The following is a 15,867-nucleotide window of genomic DNA, read 5'->3' as shown; positions in this document are numbered from 1 at the left end:
TGTTATAATTGGTTTTTGTTATTCTTGTTGCAAGCTTTTATTCTTTACTTGACGAACTTAAGGATGTTAAGTACAATTATTAAGTACAAAATCATTATTACGTAATGTGTTTTGCATAGGATGGACTCCTTCACTCTGAACAACGGTAAGCTGTACTGTATCCCGCACTTCAAGCAACTCTTTATTACACGGGGAAATTACGATGAGGGCTTTGGGGTCGACCCGCACAAGAATAAATGGGCGACGACGAACTCGAGTAACTCCACGAGCCCGTCGCCGATCGCGGTCTCGAACGGTGATCTCTGATTTTCCAAGTCTTCCACCGCAATCCTTCTCTAAACATCGCTATTGAATTTTAGTCGAATTTATGAGCGGATCTAGAGAAGGAGATTTGAAGGGAATTGTCCGTTTCGGGAGTACATTGTAAGATGGATATTAACTGCCGCGGCAGAGACACAATATCTTTTACGATTTTGACGTTCCCTTAGTGAGCGGTAAGCTAGATCCTATATCGGTAGGAACGCGATGATGATTATGATAAATTGTACATTTTTACATCACGTTATGTTCGCGCAATATGTGAGAACGTGTAATTGTATATTTAACGGTAATTGGAATCAACCGCGATGAAGATTTACTTCAAGAAAACGGTTTCTACACGCGAAAAAATTTTTTTTTTCAAAGTGTAATCTTGCCAAGCACGCCGAATGAATAAATCGAAAGGATGCACAAGATCGCGCTTTCTTCGCCGTAAATTGGGAAACAAGATACAATTTAAATTTTATCGAAGAAGTAAAGTGCGCGCAATTTTTTTGTTCGTCAAATTGCGTTGAACTGAAGTGCATTCTAAAGTAATGAAGAAGTAATCATTGAAAAATCGAAGAGATTAAATTTCGACATAACTGTAAAATGTGTGTTATGAAGTATTTTTTAAATTTCTTTATTGTCATCGCTTACCACAAAATTTGCTTGATTTTTGTTACTATTAATATTTTATTGATTTTATTATTATTATATAATTATTATTAATATTATTTACGCGTGCGTCGCACTTGGTATTATTTTATTATATATGTTGTATAATACAATATTACATTACGCTTCGTAAATCTTGTATCCTGTCCCTCAATAAATAAGAATTTTATACAAATCTACACTTATTATAATCTGCATCAATCAGTTAGCAGTAGTCTAAAGAATATAATATGTTGATAAAGCAAAAATTTTAATATTGTTGGCTCTATTATACTGGCTTAACTGGACTGATAAAGTTTAGAATAACAGAATAGCTTTTAAAATAACTGATGAAAAGTGAAGCATTTGATGAAATCTCAAAGGCCTTTATTAATTTAATTAATTATTCTTCAAATCAAAATATTTTATACATATTTTTGCAATCTTAGATTGAAGTTATAAAGATTTATCATAAGTACCATGAAAATATTTATAAAATATATATATTATATAAATATATACTTTTTACTTACCATAAATATTGTATAAAATATTTAGTCTATATTTTAATAATATAATGAATAAAAATTTTATAATTTTTTTGTGTGTATAAATTATGTATTAAATATTTATATAATATTTAAAAATAAATAAAGATGAATTTATAAATATTTATCATAAATATCGCTGTACAGACGCTCTAAAATAAAATCATATTTAAAGCGAGATCGCGCTCAGGTTCTCTCTGATATCGTTATCATTATATAGTGTATCATGAAAGTATAATACAGATGGCGAGACTCGCGCGTAAAGTTTCGACTCTCAGATATCCGGCATGCCGGCAGCCATATTTAGTATTGCAGCAATCTACTGATGCAGCTTTTACACCGAGTATAGAACCTGAGCATATTTCTACCGAAGCGAATATATACGTGTGTAATTCTTATTAACAGTAATACAAATTTGTCAATTAAAAAGAACAACTGTAAAATAAGAACAATGTAACGTCTGGAATAGACTTGTGTAATAAAGTAATCGAATATTTGGAGCTGTATATGTATTATCAACTGAAATAACTAATCAATCAAGAGGTAAGTTAACAACTTTCTTTCGCTTTAATTAATTTTATTCTGTATTAAATGTAGAAACTAAGGAATATTATTATTTTAAGAATAATTTTAATTTTCTTCAGTCGATAATATATATTTTAATTAAATTTTATAGTACACTGTTTTGTCAGCATATGATATATACATATTTTTGTAATAAATATTTCATATATCCAAAAATATTATATTTTCTTTTATTTAGGAAGTATAAACTATTAAAAAACACATTTTTATATAGGAGGATACAAAATATTTTGTTTAAACGTTCAAATTATTTTTATTATTATTAATATTACAAGAATAATTAAAACTATAGGAAATATACAATTGATTGATGTGTTTACTGAATTAGTATAACTTTGCTCCAAGTAAATCTAGTTTTCTTTTTTCACTTCTTTTTACATAAATAATTTTAAAAAATTTACATGATTGTACTTGTTATCTTTGTACATGTGCATAAAACAATGCAAAACAATTGATATAAAAAAATTGACAATTTTATTTAACAAAAAAATTGTATTGGTGCATCTCTGTGAAGAGACTCCTGTAACATCAATTATTTCATTTTTTAGATGGAAATCTGCATTGATTCTTTAGAGTCCGCCAGAAACGCTGTGGAAGGTGGTGCCAATCGACTGGAGGTTTGCTCGGCTCTTTCGGAAGGTGGTTTGACACCTAGTCCGGGGTTAATTCAACAAATAAGAAACTTCACAACAATTCCGCTTTACGCCATGATTCGTATTCGCTGCGGCGACTTCGTTTACAGCCGCGACGAGATCGACGCCATGCTTTATGATTTGAAAATTCTTAAGGATCATCACGTGGACGGGTTCATTTTTGGCGCATTGACGCCCGATTGCGAGATCGATGTTGAACCATGCGAGCTGATTGTCTCTGCCGCTCGACCCCTACCCGTGACATTTAGTCGCGCCTTCGATCTGACGGCTGATCCTATCAAGTCGATGGAACTTCTTGTGGATCTTGGATTTCAGAGAATTCTGACGTCTGGACAGAAGAATACTGCTGTGGAAGGGTTAGACCTGATAAGAACATTGCTGCAAAAGACCCGAAAGCTAGTGATTATGCCCGGAGCTGGTATAACGAAGGATAACATTCGTAAAATCATAGAATCCGGCGCTAAAGAATTCCATGCGTCAGCGAAGAGAAGAAAAATGATAATTTATGGCGCGAATAGAGTCAAAATGGGAATCAATGAGGACAATTTTGTTAACGTGACTGATAAGGAGCTGGTGAAAGAATTAGTCGACATTGTTAAGAATGAATGTATTGGTTTATGAAAAATAATTCTGAAGACATCAGATCATTGTATGTATTCTGATACGATTAATATTTATAATTAAATAAAATATGTATAATAAAATATGTATAATAAATTCAAGGGCAATTTGATTCTTTTAATATTGTCATAAACTTAACTTTAATATTAATTCTTTATTGATTGATTAACTGCTTGATAATGACACACTTAATAAGCACTTTATTAATTGCAGCAAGTTGGCATCGATATCAAAAATCATTGTACTATTTGTTATTGAATACATTATAGAATACAAAATTCTCTTATATTTAATTCTTTTCTTACAGTAGATATAGAATTAAATGAAAAGATTTTTGTTCGTTAATATTTATTTTTACTGATCGTAACGATTGTTTTTCCGTATTTTATATTGTAAAATAAGTTAAAAAATGTTAAGAAAGAATTATTTACTATAATTTATATAGTATCCATTATCTTAGCTTTCGCGGGGTTTCTGTTGCATAGAATTTATGATGATGAGTGAAGAAGAAAGCTAATGCTTACGTCTGTCATAGACGAGAGCGTGACAATCGTTTCTCAGTGATGAAAAGCTATATGGCTCTTTTACACTTTATACAATTCAATTGTTTGTGAATATTCTATGATGTGAACAATTATATAAAATAATCAAGAAATTTCACAAATAATTTTTACGATGTTTTTTCTCATAAAAAAGTCGATATATAAAAACTTTAAATAAATTTTTCTTTTTATATATACTTATATATATTTTATTTTATCAATTAATTTCATGCAGATAATACGTCTTTATTTATTTTTGCTGTTTATTAAATAAAAACGATAAATTGCATCAAAACTGTCAGTTAGTGAGCCGTCTATTGAGTACTTAAATTTAGTTTGTAAAGAAAAGAGAATTTTATGTGACTTGTTAAATGTAAAGAGAGAGAATTATTCACTGTAATTTAGTCTATTACCCTCGCTTTCGCGGCGACATTTCGCTACGCGGAGATTTCAATGATGGGTAACGAAGAAAGCTAATGTCTACGACTATCATGGAAGTGACAATCGTTTCTCAACGATCCGAAACGATGTAAGGCTTACACTTTATACAACTCAATAGTGTGTTGTCGAATAGCGTACAATGTAAATGATTACATAAGTAAACAATACGAATTGTGTTACGTCAAATCTAATCAAATAATCTCACAATCAATCATTACGATCTCTTTTTTTCTTCTTGTAAAAATATCGAATATATAAAAACTTAACGTTTTTGTTTTACATAATATGTTTTTTTATTAGGTATAAAAATGGGAAGTTGTGTTAGTAGAAACATACCAAGTAGATTTAGTGAGCGTTAAAATCGAGAGTCTCAATAATATACTTACTATAATCACTATAATTATCTTATCGCGATAGAAATACATATTAAGATTTGCATTTTTACGTAATTTCTATCTCGCTAAAGTTATAAACTGTTACAGGTGTACTCACACACTATCTGAACGAAATCGATATGCGAGATCGCGTTTGTCTCGTCTGGCAATAAGTATCGAACAATAAGATGCCGATGAGAGAGATCTATTAACAGTGCGAGACGATGTTTCCGCGAACATTTTAACCGTGTTATTCCAATTTATTTTTCCCCGAATAATTTCAGAGATGGCTAATAGAATTACTTACCATTGTGCTTAATAAGCACCATTGCTTACTAACATAAGCACTGCTGTTAAGACAGACGCTCATTGTATGTTTAGTGGACTAGCGTCGAGCGAAAAGTGTGTCAAGTTTAACGGCACTTCGGTCGACTGTTACGAAGGAAGAGGCGATTGACGTCGTCCTATGGACCTTTTTAAATGTATCTATTTTTTATTTTTATTTAGGAAGGTCCACGAATAACTGTCAAATGTAAAATGGCTATTCACGCGAAAGATCATGGGGCACGGTTTATAGGTTGTACCGAGTACACTTTCGTTTGTCACATACATACGATTTGTTGTGTGTGTGCGCGCGCGCGTGTGTTTAATATCATTGAAACGAAAGCGGCTAAGGCGAATAGTGCACGTATACATGCATATGATCGAGAAGCAGGTTTTACATATACTTGTAAATAAAACTTCACTAGCATATATAGATATAAAAACGAGTTATTATCGCGTGCATGTATTCGTGTCGCACTCGTGAACGACGAGTTTTTCCACTAGATTACTTATATCGACGTATAGGTATTGACATCTACTCACGATATTTTATTTCTCAAAAATCGTATCTACTTTTCCATTCGCCCGAATGCTTAAATTTCAGTAATTCTTCCAGCGGTAGCTTGCGATATAACGATATTCTTCGTTTTTGTTTAAAATAATAATTTTAAGTAATATCAAACTTGTGTCTCTGTCTCTCTCTAACAAGTGCGATGTAAAAATATTTTTGATTTAATATAATTCTTAGCTTTAAAAAGAAGATGAAAATCTTATTAATTTAATTTTGCATTTAACTAATATTTATAATAAATTTTGAGAGAAAAAAGTAATTTAGATATTTCTTATTTTAAACAATGTCAAAAGTTTTTTATGGTGTTCTAAAAAATTCGCAAATCAAAATAATGTAATAAGAAAGTATATACAAAATATTATTCTGTCTCTGGAAAAATTAAACAAAACAATTATTTATAGGTTTTTGTTTCAAAATTTTAAAATGTAAGGATTTAAAGCAAATCAATCACAAACTATATGTAGACAGTCTTATATCTATGAGTCGCAAGGTAGATCAATGACTCCATGACAGATATTCGTCTTGTAATCTCTGATCGAATGGAGCTTAAAATTATTATACCTGAAAAATTATTGCATGCTTGAAATAAAAATTTACAAGTGACTACTTCATTTAATTTTTCGAAAACTTTCTTGCTACAGTATTTTAATTTACGAATCTTGGGACTCTGTCTATAAAATATTATTATAAAGAAAACTTTTGGTACTAATCTCAGAATTGCATTTTTTATTAGCGTTGTTGCGCACCACGTTAGTAGATAAATAGCGTTAAGTAGTTGTACTATGAGAGTTCTGACCCAAGTTGGAGTGGGGATAAGGGGAAGGGAGGGGAGGGTAATTAATCGAGGGGAGGGTAATTAATTGAGGGGGAGAGGGGATTTAATCGAGGAGGAGAGAGTAATTAATTGAGGGGAGAGGGTATTTAATTGTAGGGGAGAGGATAAATAATAGAGGGGAGGGTAATTAATTGAGGGGAGAGGGTATTTAATTGTAGGGGAGAGAGTATTTAATTGTAGGGGAGAGGGTAATTAATTGAGGGGAGAGGGTATTTAATTGTAGGGGAGAGGATAAATAATAGAGGGGAGGGTATTTAATTGTAGGGAGAGGGTAATTAATCGAGGAGGAGAGGGTAATTAATAGAGGGGGAGTATTAATCGGGGAAATTAATCGAGGGGATTAATTAATCTTTGGCGAAAGAAGGGTTATCAAATAATTTATCAGGAGGGGTGGGGTTAACATGTCACATAAATTTCAAATTTCTTTTGTTCTTATTGTTCTGTATAACAATTGACCTGTCACATAAATTTCAATTTTCTTTTTTCTTTTTAACAAATGTCTCTATCATAAATTTCAAACTTTCTTTTTTCTTTTGTTTATTGTATCTTTTAACAAATGTCTCTATCATAAATTTCAAACTTTCTTTGTTTATTGTTTCTTTTTATCAAATTACCCTGTCATAAATTTTGAACTTTTTTTTCTTTTTTCTTTTTTATTGTTTCTCTGTAACAAATTACCCTGTCATTAATTTTGAACTTTCTTTTCTTTTTTCTTTGTTTATTGTTTCTTTGTAACAAATTACCCTGTCATAAATTTTAAACTTTCTTTTTTCTTTTGTTTATTGTTTCTTTTTAACAAATTACCCTATCATAAATTTCAAAACTCTTTTGTTTATTGTTTTTCTAACAAATGAGAAACTTGTCTCAACATGTTTTCGAAAGTCCTTTGTGCTCATCACCACCACCGCCGCTCAGGTAAAGAGACTTTATTATTATTTCATATATGTAATGGAATTTTTATTTGATTATTTATAATTTGAGTTAGATTACATATGCATATGTATTCTAATTTAAATTATAAATAATTAAATAATAAAAATTATATTACGTATATTCCACTCCAGTTAGAGTTTGCTCTCTATCTCTCTCCCACTACACTAATCGTATAAGCAGCGCCCTTATCTTGGCTGCTAGCGAGCGCCGATATCAGGCTGCTAGATTTTACAAACATAAAAACTTTAAATTTTTAAATAAATAAATAAATAAAATAAAATAACATGCGGATGCTGTAGTCTGCGTTTAATATTATACCTGAAAATTTCTTTGATACAATTGAACCTATAGTAACATAATAAATCTTAGCTTTCTCTTTTTCGAAATTCTTTTCAAAGATCATGTGACTTACAAATAGCATAAGTATATATAGGTGAGACTCTTAGAGCATCCCTTAGACGTTTTCAAGTCTATTTCTGAGCAAGTTTATCCGAAGTCTGTGTGCAGCTAGTTTTCAAGTGTGATTAGTAAAAGATATAGTTTTTCCGAAAAATGAGTAATATGGAAATCGAAGTTATCGACATCGCTGATGATGATTACATCGAAGTTATCGACATCGCTGATGATGATTACATCGAAATCATCGACATCGCGGACGATGATGATGAAGTCGAAATTGAAGATGTACATAATGTACATTGTGTAAATAATGTAAATATAGATGTAAATAATGAAGAAAATATAAATATGGATGTAAATATGGATGAACAAATCGACGTTGCTGACATCGTACAACATCATATAAACGACGAGAATTTTTTTTAACATCATCGATGATTTTGATGAAAATGTGCCGGATTTCCACCTTGAGGAGGAACAAGAGGATAACGAGAGCGTGCTGTCTGAAGATAGCAATTACAATAGTGACTGTAGTGATGATTTTGAAGAATCTGTGGAAAGGCCTATCAGTATTAGGCAAGTCCAAGCCATAAACGAAGAAACGAAACATTGTGCTATTTTTTCATACTATAAAACCGAGCAGACATACGGCACAGGCACATACACGGCTTGTGCTGAATGCATGGTGGAATTGATGGTCGCAGACGTGGACCATTTTTTCGCCGTCCGTCAACACCTTACGGACAGGTTTACGGCAATTAGCAGCAAATATTGCTCTAATTGTCGTAAACCAGTATACATATTAATTCCATGCAATATGTGTCCGGTCTGCACACATAAAAAAAAAAAAAAAAAAAAAAATAATAATAATTAAATAAATAAAAAAAAAACTATGAAAAAACTAAGAAAAAAATCACAAATAAAATAAAGTTAAAAAAACATACATTTCTTGACAATAGTCACCATTTCCACCACCACTACCACTATTATTGGAGGGGCGCACCGTATAAGAAGAACATCGCCATACATCAGTCGCTCATTACGAATATCCTCACTACAGTCGCTCATTACCAAACGGACAACAAAGGATAACGTTGGCTGCTGGAGTCAATTGGAAAAACGTACTTCCCGAAGATGAACTACTACGTTCCAATCCAGGAAAACGAAGCTCATGATAAACCGTAAGTATTTGTCATTTTAAATTCATAATATTTGTTTTTTATATTTAAAAAAAATTTTTTTCTATAACTCGCTTTATTCTTTTTACAGAAAATCACAGCCGCGCCATACACCTCGCATCCTGAGAAGGAGATTTCCCCTTACGGCTACATCCTACAAGTACTTGGAAATGGGGATCAGCGTGGAGTCTGAGCCTTTTGTGGAGATGATTCTTGGCGACAACAAGGGAAATCAGCTAATTTTGCCATATATAACATGGCAAAAATTTATCGAGAGACGTGTGGATATTGAAAAACTTATACGAGCAACTATACCATCTTCGAGACTTTTTATTTGTGATTTAGTAATAGAAATTGTAAACGTACACGATAAAGGTATCGTAAGATTAACACTGTGTAATACCTGTATATATATGAAACCATCAACTGTACAATTTTTACTTAATCTCGAACACTGCATTGAATCTGTATATAATCAATTATATCAAAATACTTATAGTGTAAGCGATAAATATAAGAAGTTTATTACTATTTTGCGTCAAAATTATGTTACTAATAAGTATGATGCTATAAAAATTCTGAATGAAAATTACAATAAAACTTGTATCATAGAATGCGAACTAGTGACTTATGCATCCGATAATATTGTATATGATGCTTTACATAATTAATAAATATGTTTTTGTATAAATGTTAAAAATTATTTAAGAATTATTCCTATCTCCTATCAATTATCCTAATATATAAAATTAATTTAATTTGTTAAATGTAGTTTTTATTAAAGAGAGAAAAAAAGAAAGGGAAATATGATGGGAAAAATAAAATAAAGTAAAAGATTATATATATTTTATTTGTTATTTTTATTATTATTAGACCACCAATTATACAGTTTGAATACATTCTGTAAAGCGCAATTGTTCACATGATTCCGACAGCGTAAAGTATGCGTAACATCCATTTTATTTAGAGGTTTTATGTCTTCGTAATGCACCTCGATGTTTTCGACATAGACTTTCTGTCTCGCGGATGTGATTTGAGGTCGCAGTTGAGCACCAATACCTAGCTGCTTTAAAAAATTAGAGAGGTAGGGAGAGGAACAACGCATGTACGTTTCCTATTACTTCCTTCTTTCTTGATACCATTATTCTCTCTCTAGCATCTACCCTTTACTGCATAATCCTCACGTTCTCTCTTAAGCTATTTTTATTCTCTCTCATACTTTTACCTAAACGTATGCTCTCACTTGCTCCAACTGATCGCAGCATAATCTGGTTCTCGTTCACATTCGTTTCTTTGCTTGCGGTATTGTACTAAAGCAATAGGCGTGAGAGATAAAAAAAAAAACAATATGTTGAATATACGTTTAAATATGCTGTATAATACTTCAATTATTGCAAACTTTTTTATCCTATCGATTATTTCACTCAAACGAGTAAGTGCATTGTTTCAAAATTCAACAATACAGCTAAGATGTATCATTGCAAAGTTTCATTAACATCTGTTCATTAATTTTACGTTTAATACAGCAATAAAAACCAAAAAATTATAAAAATTCATCGATATCCATAAGAGCCCATGTAAATAAAATATTTAATATCCAAATAACTAGCTAGTTCAGCTTTTTTGAAATTTTAACAGTCAATTTATACCACTAATTTAAACTTTTCTACAAAGTTTCATAAAAATCTATTCATTTTGATTTAGCAGAGGAACTCTCTTAAGTAATCGTTTTCTTCAGCAACAAAAGTGTATTCTTGACAATAATTTCAAGATATACTTGGAACAAATATTAAAAAATCTTTGTACGTACATATACTTACGTGTTACTTATCATGTACTTACAAAATATTATATTATATATATATATATTTTTTTTTGAGAATATTATAATATACTAATTAAAAAATTTTCTTTTAAAGCAAATTTTTTTAATTAAAAAATTTTCCTTCTAGGTTTACAATGTATCTTTAAGTCAAAAGAAGTATTCTTCAAGTAAAGGAAAACATTACGAGAAAGAATTTTTACTTTGTCACAAAAGAAATCTTTATAACAAGTAAATCTCTATTCTTAAACGCTATATGTCTTGTTACGAGTGTGAAATGCTATCCTAAACTAGAAATGTATATTAATAATAATTAGATTTTTGGAGAGAATATTTTATCATTATTAATTTTAATAAAATATTTACATTATAAATATGATAATGATGTAATAAACATGTCGATGCATCAAACATATTACAACGTGTTTTTCATGATGACATGACATCATCGAGATCAAAAGATCAAGATGAAAGTAGATCCTGCAACATATGTTTCATGATAATGCTACGCCACGTAATTGTATCTAGATGATCACGTGATTGAATCTAGCTAAAATGCCGTAATAAATATACTAGGTATAAAAAAAAAATGCTAAGAGAATAAAATAAATAAATCATTATGTTGAAGCGTTGAAAGCAGTACATCATGGAACAAAATCTATTACAAATCGCTCAGCGAGTTTGAAGGATGAATACGATACATAGAACCAACGATGCAAAGAATATTTCGAGTCATTGAAAGAGTCGACTAAACTTTGTAAATACAATTCGAGAACGCGGTCTAGCGATACGAGGCTACTAAAAAAGTTGTAATTAAGAGATTCGAGGTTGCGGTTTAGCGCTGACACCCGACTGCTTAAAAATTAGAGAGGTGAGAGGAAGAAACAATGCATATACGTTTCTTATTATTGTCTCTTTTTCTCTAAGGGTATCATCGTTCTCTCTCACACACCTAGCGTGCTCCCATATTATCTTTATTCTTTCTTATACTTATATCTAACCTAATCTAACCTAACCTAACCTAACCATATGCTCTCACTCAATCCAACCTATTGCAGCATAATGTTCGCTCTTGCTCATGATCGTCAACGTGCTCACGGTATTGTACTAAAGCAAGAGACGTGAGGGATGGAAAAAAATGTTGGACATGTTAAATTTTTTTTTTTACAAGTTTAACGTTATAGGTGTAATATATAGTTAACGTTTATAGATGTAATATATATATATATGTATATATATATATATATATATATATATATATAGTTATCTTTTTACGTACTAAACGCTAAGAGCTTCTAATTAACGATACCGATACCTCTTAACGAGTTACAGAATCGCACTACTGGCGCGTATCGCGTTCAGTACCCGATCGAAATTCGTTACGGCGAACGTGATATTGTACAACCACATAAACTGCACATAAATAATATCGAAAATTTTAACTAGTGGATTGAACGTCACATTAACACAGCCGTTTACATTAAACATATGGCATACAACTCGAACATTATCATGCGTACGTTTTGAGATTCCAAATGTGTGAAGCATCTTTAATTACATAAATCCTGACTGTTAACGGTCCAACACTTATAAAGTTGTATGAGTTCTTATAATCGGTCCGAAGGAAAATCAGAGACGTTCTATCGCTGCTCATAGAGTCCCTTTCATGTTTCAAGAAACATTACCAATTTTACTTTATTTTATTCTTATTTTTATTTTTTTTTCTTTACGTACGTAAATCATACATCGATAAACGTATGTAAATCATACATTGGTTCATACATGTTCTTTCTCATACATGTACATAACCGCGCGCGTATCTCCTCTTTCCCACCACTGCTATCATAAACATATTGCTTTTTCCTTTTTTAAATTAGATTAGATACACGCATTATCAAACCGCTTCATACATCTATCAAAATGCTTCATACATTTATCAAAATGTTTCATGCATCTATCGAACTACTATTAAACCATTATCGAACCACTATCAAACCACTGTCAAACCGCATCGTATACATACCGAACCATCAAAACATTACTGACAGCATCTCGATGGGATCATCCCAGTGCACGTAATCGATCGCTTACGTTTGCTTGAAGTTTGGCGTGGCAGGTCTTATTATAAATGAACGTGAAAGAACGTGAAACGAACGCGAAAGAACGTGAAACGAACGTGAAAGAACGTGAAACGAACGTGAAAGAACGTGAAACGAACGCGAAAGAACGTGAAACGAACGCAAAAGAACGTGAAAGAACGTTCTTTCACGTTCGTTTCACGTTCTTTCACGTTCGTTTCACGTTCTTTCACGTTCGTTTCACGTTCTTTCACGTTCTTTTGCGTTCGTTTCACGTTCGTTTCACGTTCTTTTGCGTTCGTTTCACGTTCTTTCGCGTTCGTTTCACGTTCTTTCACGTTCTTTCACGTTCTTTCACGTTCTTTTGCGTTCGTTTCACGTTCTTTCGCGTTCGTTTCACGTTCTTTCACGTTCGTTTCACGTTCTTTCACGTTCGTTTCACGTTCTTTTGCGTTCGTTTCACGTTCTTTCACGTTCTTTCACGTTCGTTTCACGTTTTTTCACGTTTGTTTCACGTTCTTTCGCGTTCGTTTCACGTTCTTTCACGTTCTTTCACGTTCGTTTCACGTTCTTTCACGTTCTTTCACGTTCTTTCACGTTCTTTTGCGTTCGTTTCACGTTCTTTCGCGTTCGTTTCACGTTCTTTCACGTTCGTTTCACGTTCTTTCACGTTCGTTTCACGTTCTTTCGCGTTCGTTTCACGTTCTTTCACGTTCATTTATAATAAGACCTGCCACGCCAAACTTCAAGCAAACGTAAGCGATCGATTACGTGCACTGGGATGATCCCATCGAGATGCTGTCAGTAATGTTTTGATGGTTCGGTATGTATACGATGCGGTTTGACAGTGGTTTGATAGTGGTTCGATAATGGTTTAATAGTAGTTCGATAGATGCATGAAACATTTTGATAAATGTATGAAGCATTTTGATAGATGTATGAAGCGGTTTGATAATGCGTGTATCTAATCTAATTTAAAAAAGGAAAAAGCAATATGTTTATGATAGCAGTGGTGGGAAAGAGGAGATACGCGCGCGGTTATGTACATGTATGAGAAAGAACATGTATGAACCAATGTATGATTTACATACGTTTATCGATGTATGATTTACGTACGTAAAGAAAAAAAAATAAAAATAAGAATAAAATAAAGTAAAATTGGTAATGTTTCTTGAAACATGAAAGGGACTCTATGAGCAGCGATAGAACGTCTCTGATTTTCCTTCGGACCGATTATAAGAACTCATACAACTTTATAAGTGTTGGACCGTTAACAGTCAGGATTTATGTAATTAAAGATGCTTCACACATTTGGAATCTCAAAACGTACGCATGATAATGTTCGAGTTGTATGCCATATGTTTAATGTAAACGGCTGTGTTAATGTGACGTTCAATCCACTAGTTAAAATTTTCGATATTATTTATGTGCAGTTTATGTGGTTGTACAATATCACGTTCGCCGTAACGAATTTCGATCGGGTACTGAACGCGATACGCGCCAGTAGTGCGATTCTGTAACTCGTTAAGAGGTATCGGTATCGTTAATTAGAAGCTCTTAGCGTTTAGTACGTAAAAAGATAACTATATATATATATATATATATATATATATATATACATATATATATATATATTACATCTATAAACGTTAACTATATATTACACCTATAACGTTAAACTTGTAAAAAAAAAAATTTAACATGTCCAACATTTTTTTCCATCCCTCACGTCTCTTGCTTTAGTACAATACCGTGAGCACGTTGACGATCATGAGCAAGAGCGAACATTATGCTGCAATAGGTTGGATTGAGTGAGAGCATATGGTTAGGTTAGGTTAGGTTAGATTAGGTTAGATATAAGTATAAGAAAGAATAAAGATAATATGGGAGCACGCTAGGTGTGTGAGAGAGAACGATGATACCCTTAGAGAAAAAGAGACAATAATAAGAAACGTATATGCATTGTTTCTTCCTCTCACCTCTCTAATTTTTAAGCAGTCGGGTGTCAGCGCTAAACCGCAACCTCGAATCTCTTAATTACAACTTTTTTAGTAGCCTCGTATCGCTAGACCGCGTTCTCGAATTGTATTTACAAAGTTTAGTCGACTCTTTCAATGACTCGAAATATTCTTTGCATCGTTGGTTCTATGTATCGTATTCATCCTTCAAACTCGCTGAGCGATTTGTAATAGATTTTGTTCCATGATGTACTGCTTTCAACGCTTCAACATAATGATTTATTTATTTTATTCTCTTAGCATTTTTTTTTTATACCTAGTATATTTATTACGGCATTTTAGCTAGATTCAATCACGTGATCATCTAGATACAATTACGTGGCGTAGCATTATCATGAAACATATGTTGCAGGATCTACTTTCATCTTGATCTTTTGATCTCGATGATGTCATGTCATCATGAAAAACACGTTGTAATATGTTTGATGCATCGACATGTTTATTACATCATTATCATATTTATAATGTAAATATTTTATTAAAATTAATAATGATAAAATATTCTCTCCAAAAATCTAATTATTATTAATATACATTTCTAGTTTAGGATAGCATTTCACACTCGTAACAAGACATATAGCGTTTAAGAATAGAGATTTACTTGTTATAAAGATTTCTTTTGTGACAAAGTAAAAATTCTTTCTCGTAATGTTTTCCTTTACTTGAAGAATACTTCTTTTGACTTAAAGATACATTGTAAACCTAGAAGGAAAATTTTTTAATTAAAAAAATTTGCTTTAAAAGAAAATTTTTTAATTAGTATATTATAATATTCTCAAAAAAAAATATATATATATATAATATAATATTTTGTAAGTACATGATAAGTAACACGTAAGTATATGTACGTACAAAGATTTTTTAATATTTGTTCCAAGTATATCTTGAAATTATTGTCAAGAATACACTTTTGTTGCTGAAGAAAACGATTACTTAAGAGAGTTCCTCTGCTAAATCAAAATGAATAGATTTTTATGAAACTTTGTAGAAA

The 15,867-nt window shown here is 31.7% G+C and overlaps 3 protein-coding genes across 13 annotated transcripts in view; all 3 read left to right on the top strand.

Moving 5' to 3' along the window:
* Window positions 1–1,150, top strand: part of LOC105832605 (xin actin-binding repeat-containing protein 2) — a 70,583-nt gene extending 69,433 nt beyond the window's left edge. For 7 of the 11 annotated variants that reach the window (XM_036295391.1, XM_012673709.3, XM_012673710.3 and 4 more), the window contains one exon: window positions 120–1,150. In XM_036295391.1, the coding sequence (XP_036151284.1) occupies window positions 120–306 (187 nt within the window). In that variant the 3' untranslated portion in view covers window positions 307–1,150. The remainder of the gene's footprint in view (window positions 1–119) is intronic. The other 4 variants (XM_036295393.1, XM_036295392.1, XM_036295394.1 and 1 more) reach the window with 2 other exon arrangements.
* Window positions 1,151–1,617: 467 nt separating this feature from the next.
* Window positions 1,618–3,462, top strand: LOC105832604 (copper homeostasis protein cutC homolog). The gene is made up of 2 exons (XM_012673708.3): window positions 1,618–2,045; window positions 2,636–3,462. The coding sequence occupies exon 2, from the start codon at window positions 2,636–2,638 to the stop codon at window positions 3,359–3,361; it is 726 nt and encodes a 241-aa protein (XP_012529162.2). The 5' UTR covers window positions 1,618–2,045; the 3' UTR covers window positions 3,362–3,462.
* A 3,709-nt stretch (window positions 3,463–7,171) lies between these two features.
* LOC118645957 lies at window positions 7,172–10,487 on the top strand. The gene is made up of 2 exons (XM_036288021.1): window positions 7,172–8,961; window positions 9,050–10,487. The coding sequence occupies exons 1-2, from the start codon at window positions 8,915–8,917 to the stop codon at window positions 9,627–9,629; spliced, it is 627 nt and encodes a 208-aa protein (XP_036143914.1). The 5' UTR covers window positions 7,172–8,914; the 3' UTR covers window positions 9,630–10,487.
* The last annotated feature ends 5,380 nt before the right edge of the window (window positions 10,488–15,867 follow it).

Source organism: Monomorium pharaonis, chromosome 1 (genome assembly GCF_013373865.1).
Source record: "Monomorium pharaonis isolate MP-MQ-018 chromosome 1, ASM1337386v2, whole genome shotgun sequence".
Classification (NCBI taxonomy): Eukaryota; Metazoa; Arthropoda; class Insecta; order Hymenoptera; family Formicidae; genus Monomorium; species Monomorium pharaonis.
The sequence above is the reverse complement of the archived record's forward strand: the minus strand, read 5'-3'. Positions and strand labels throughout refer to the sequence as shown.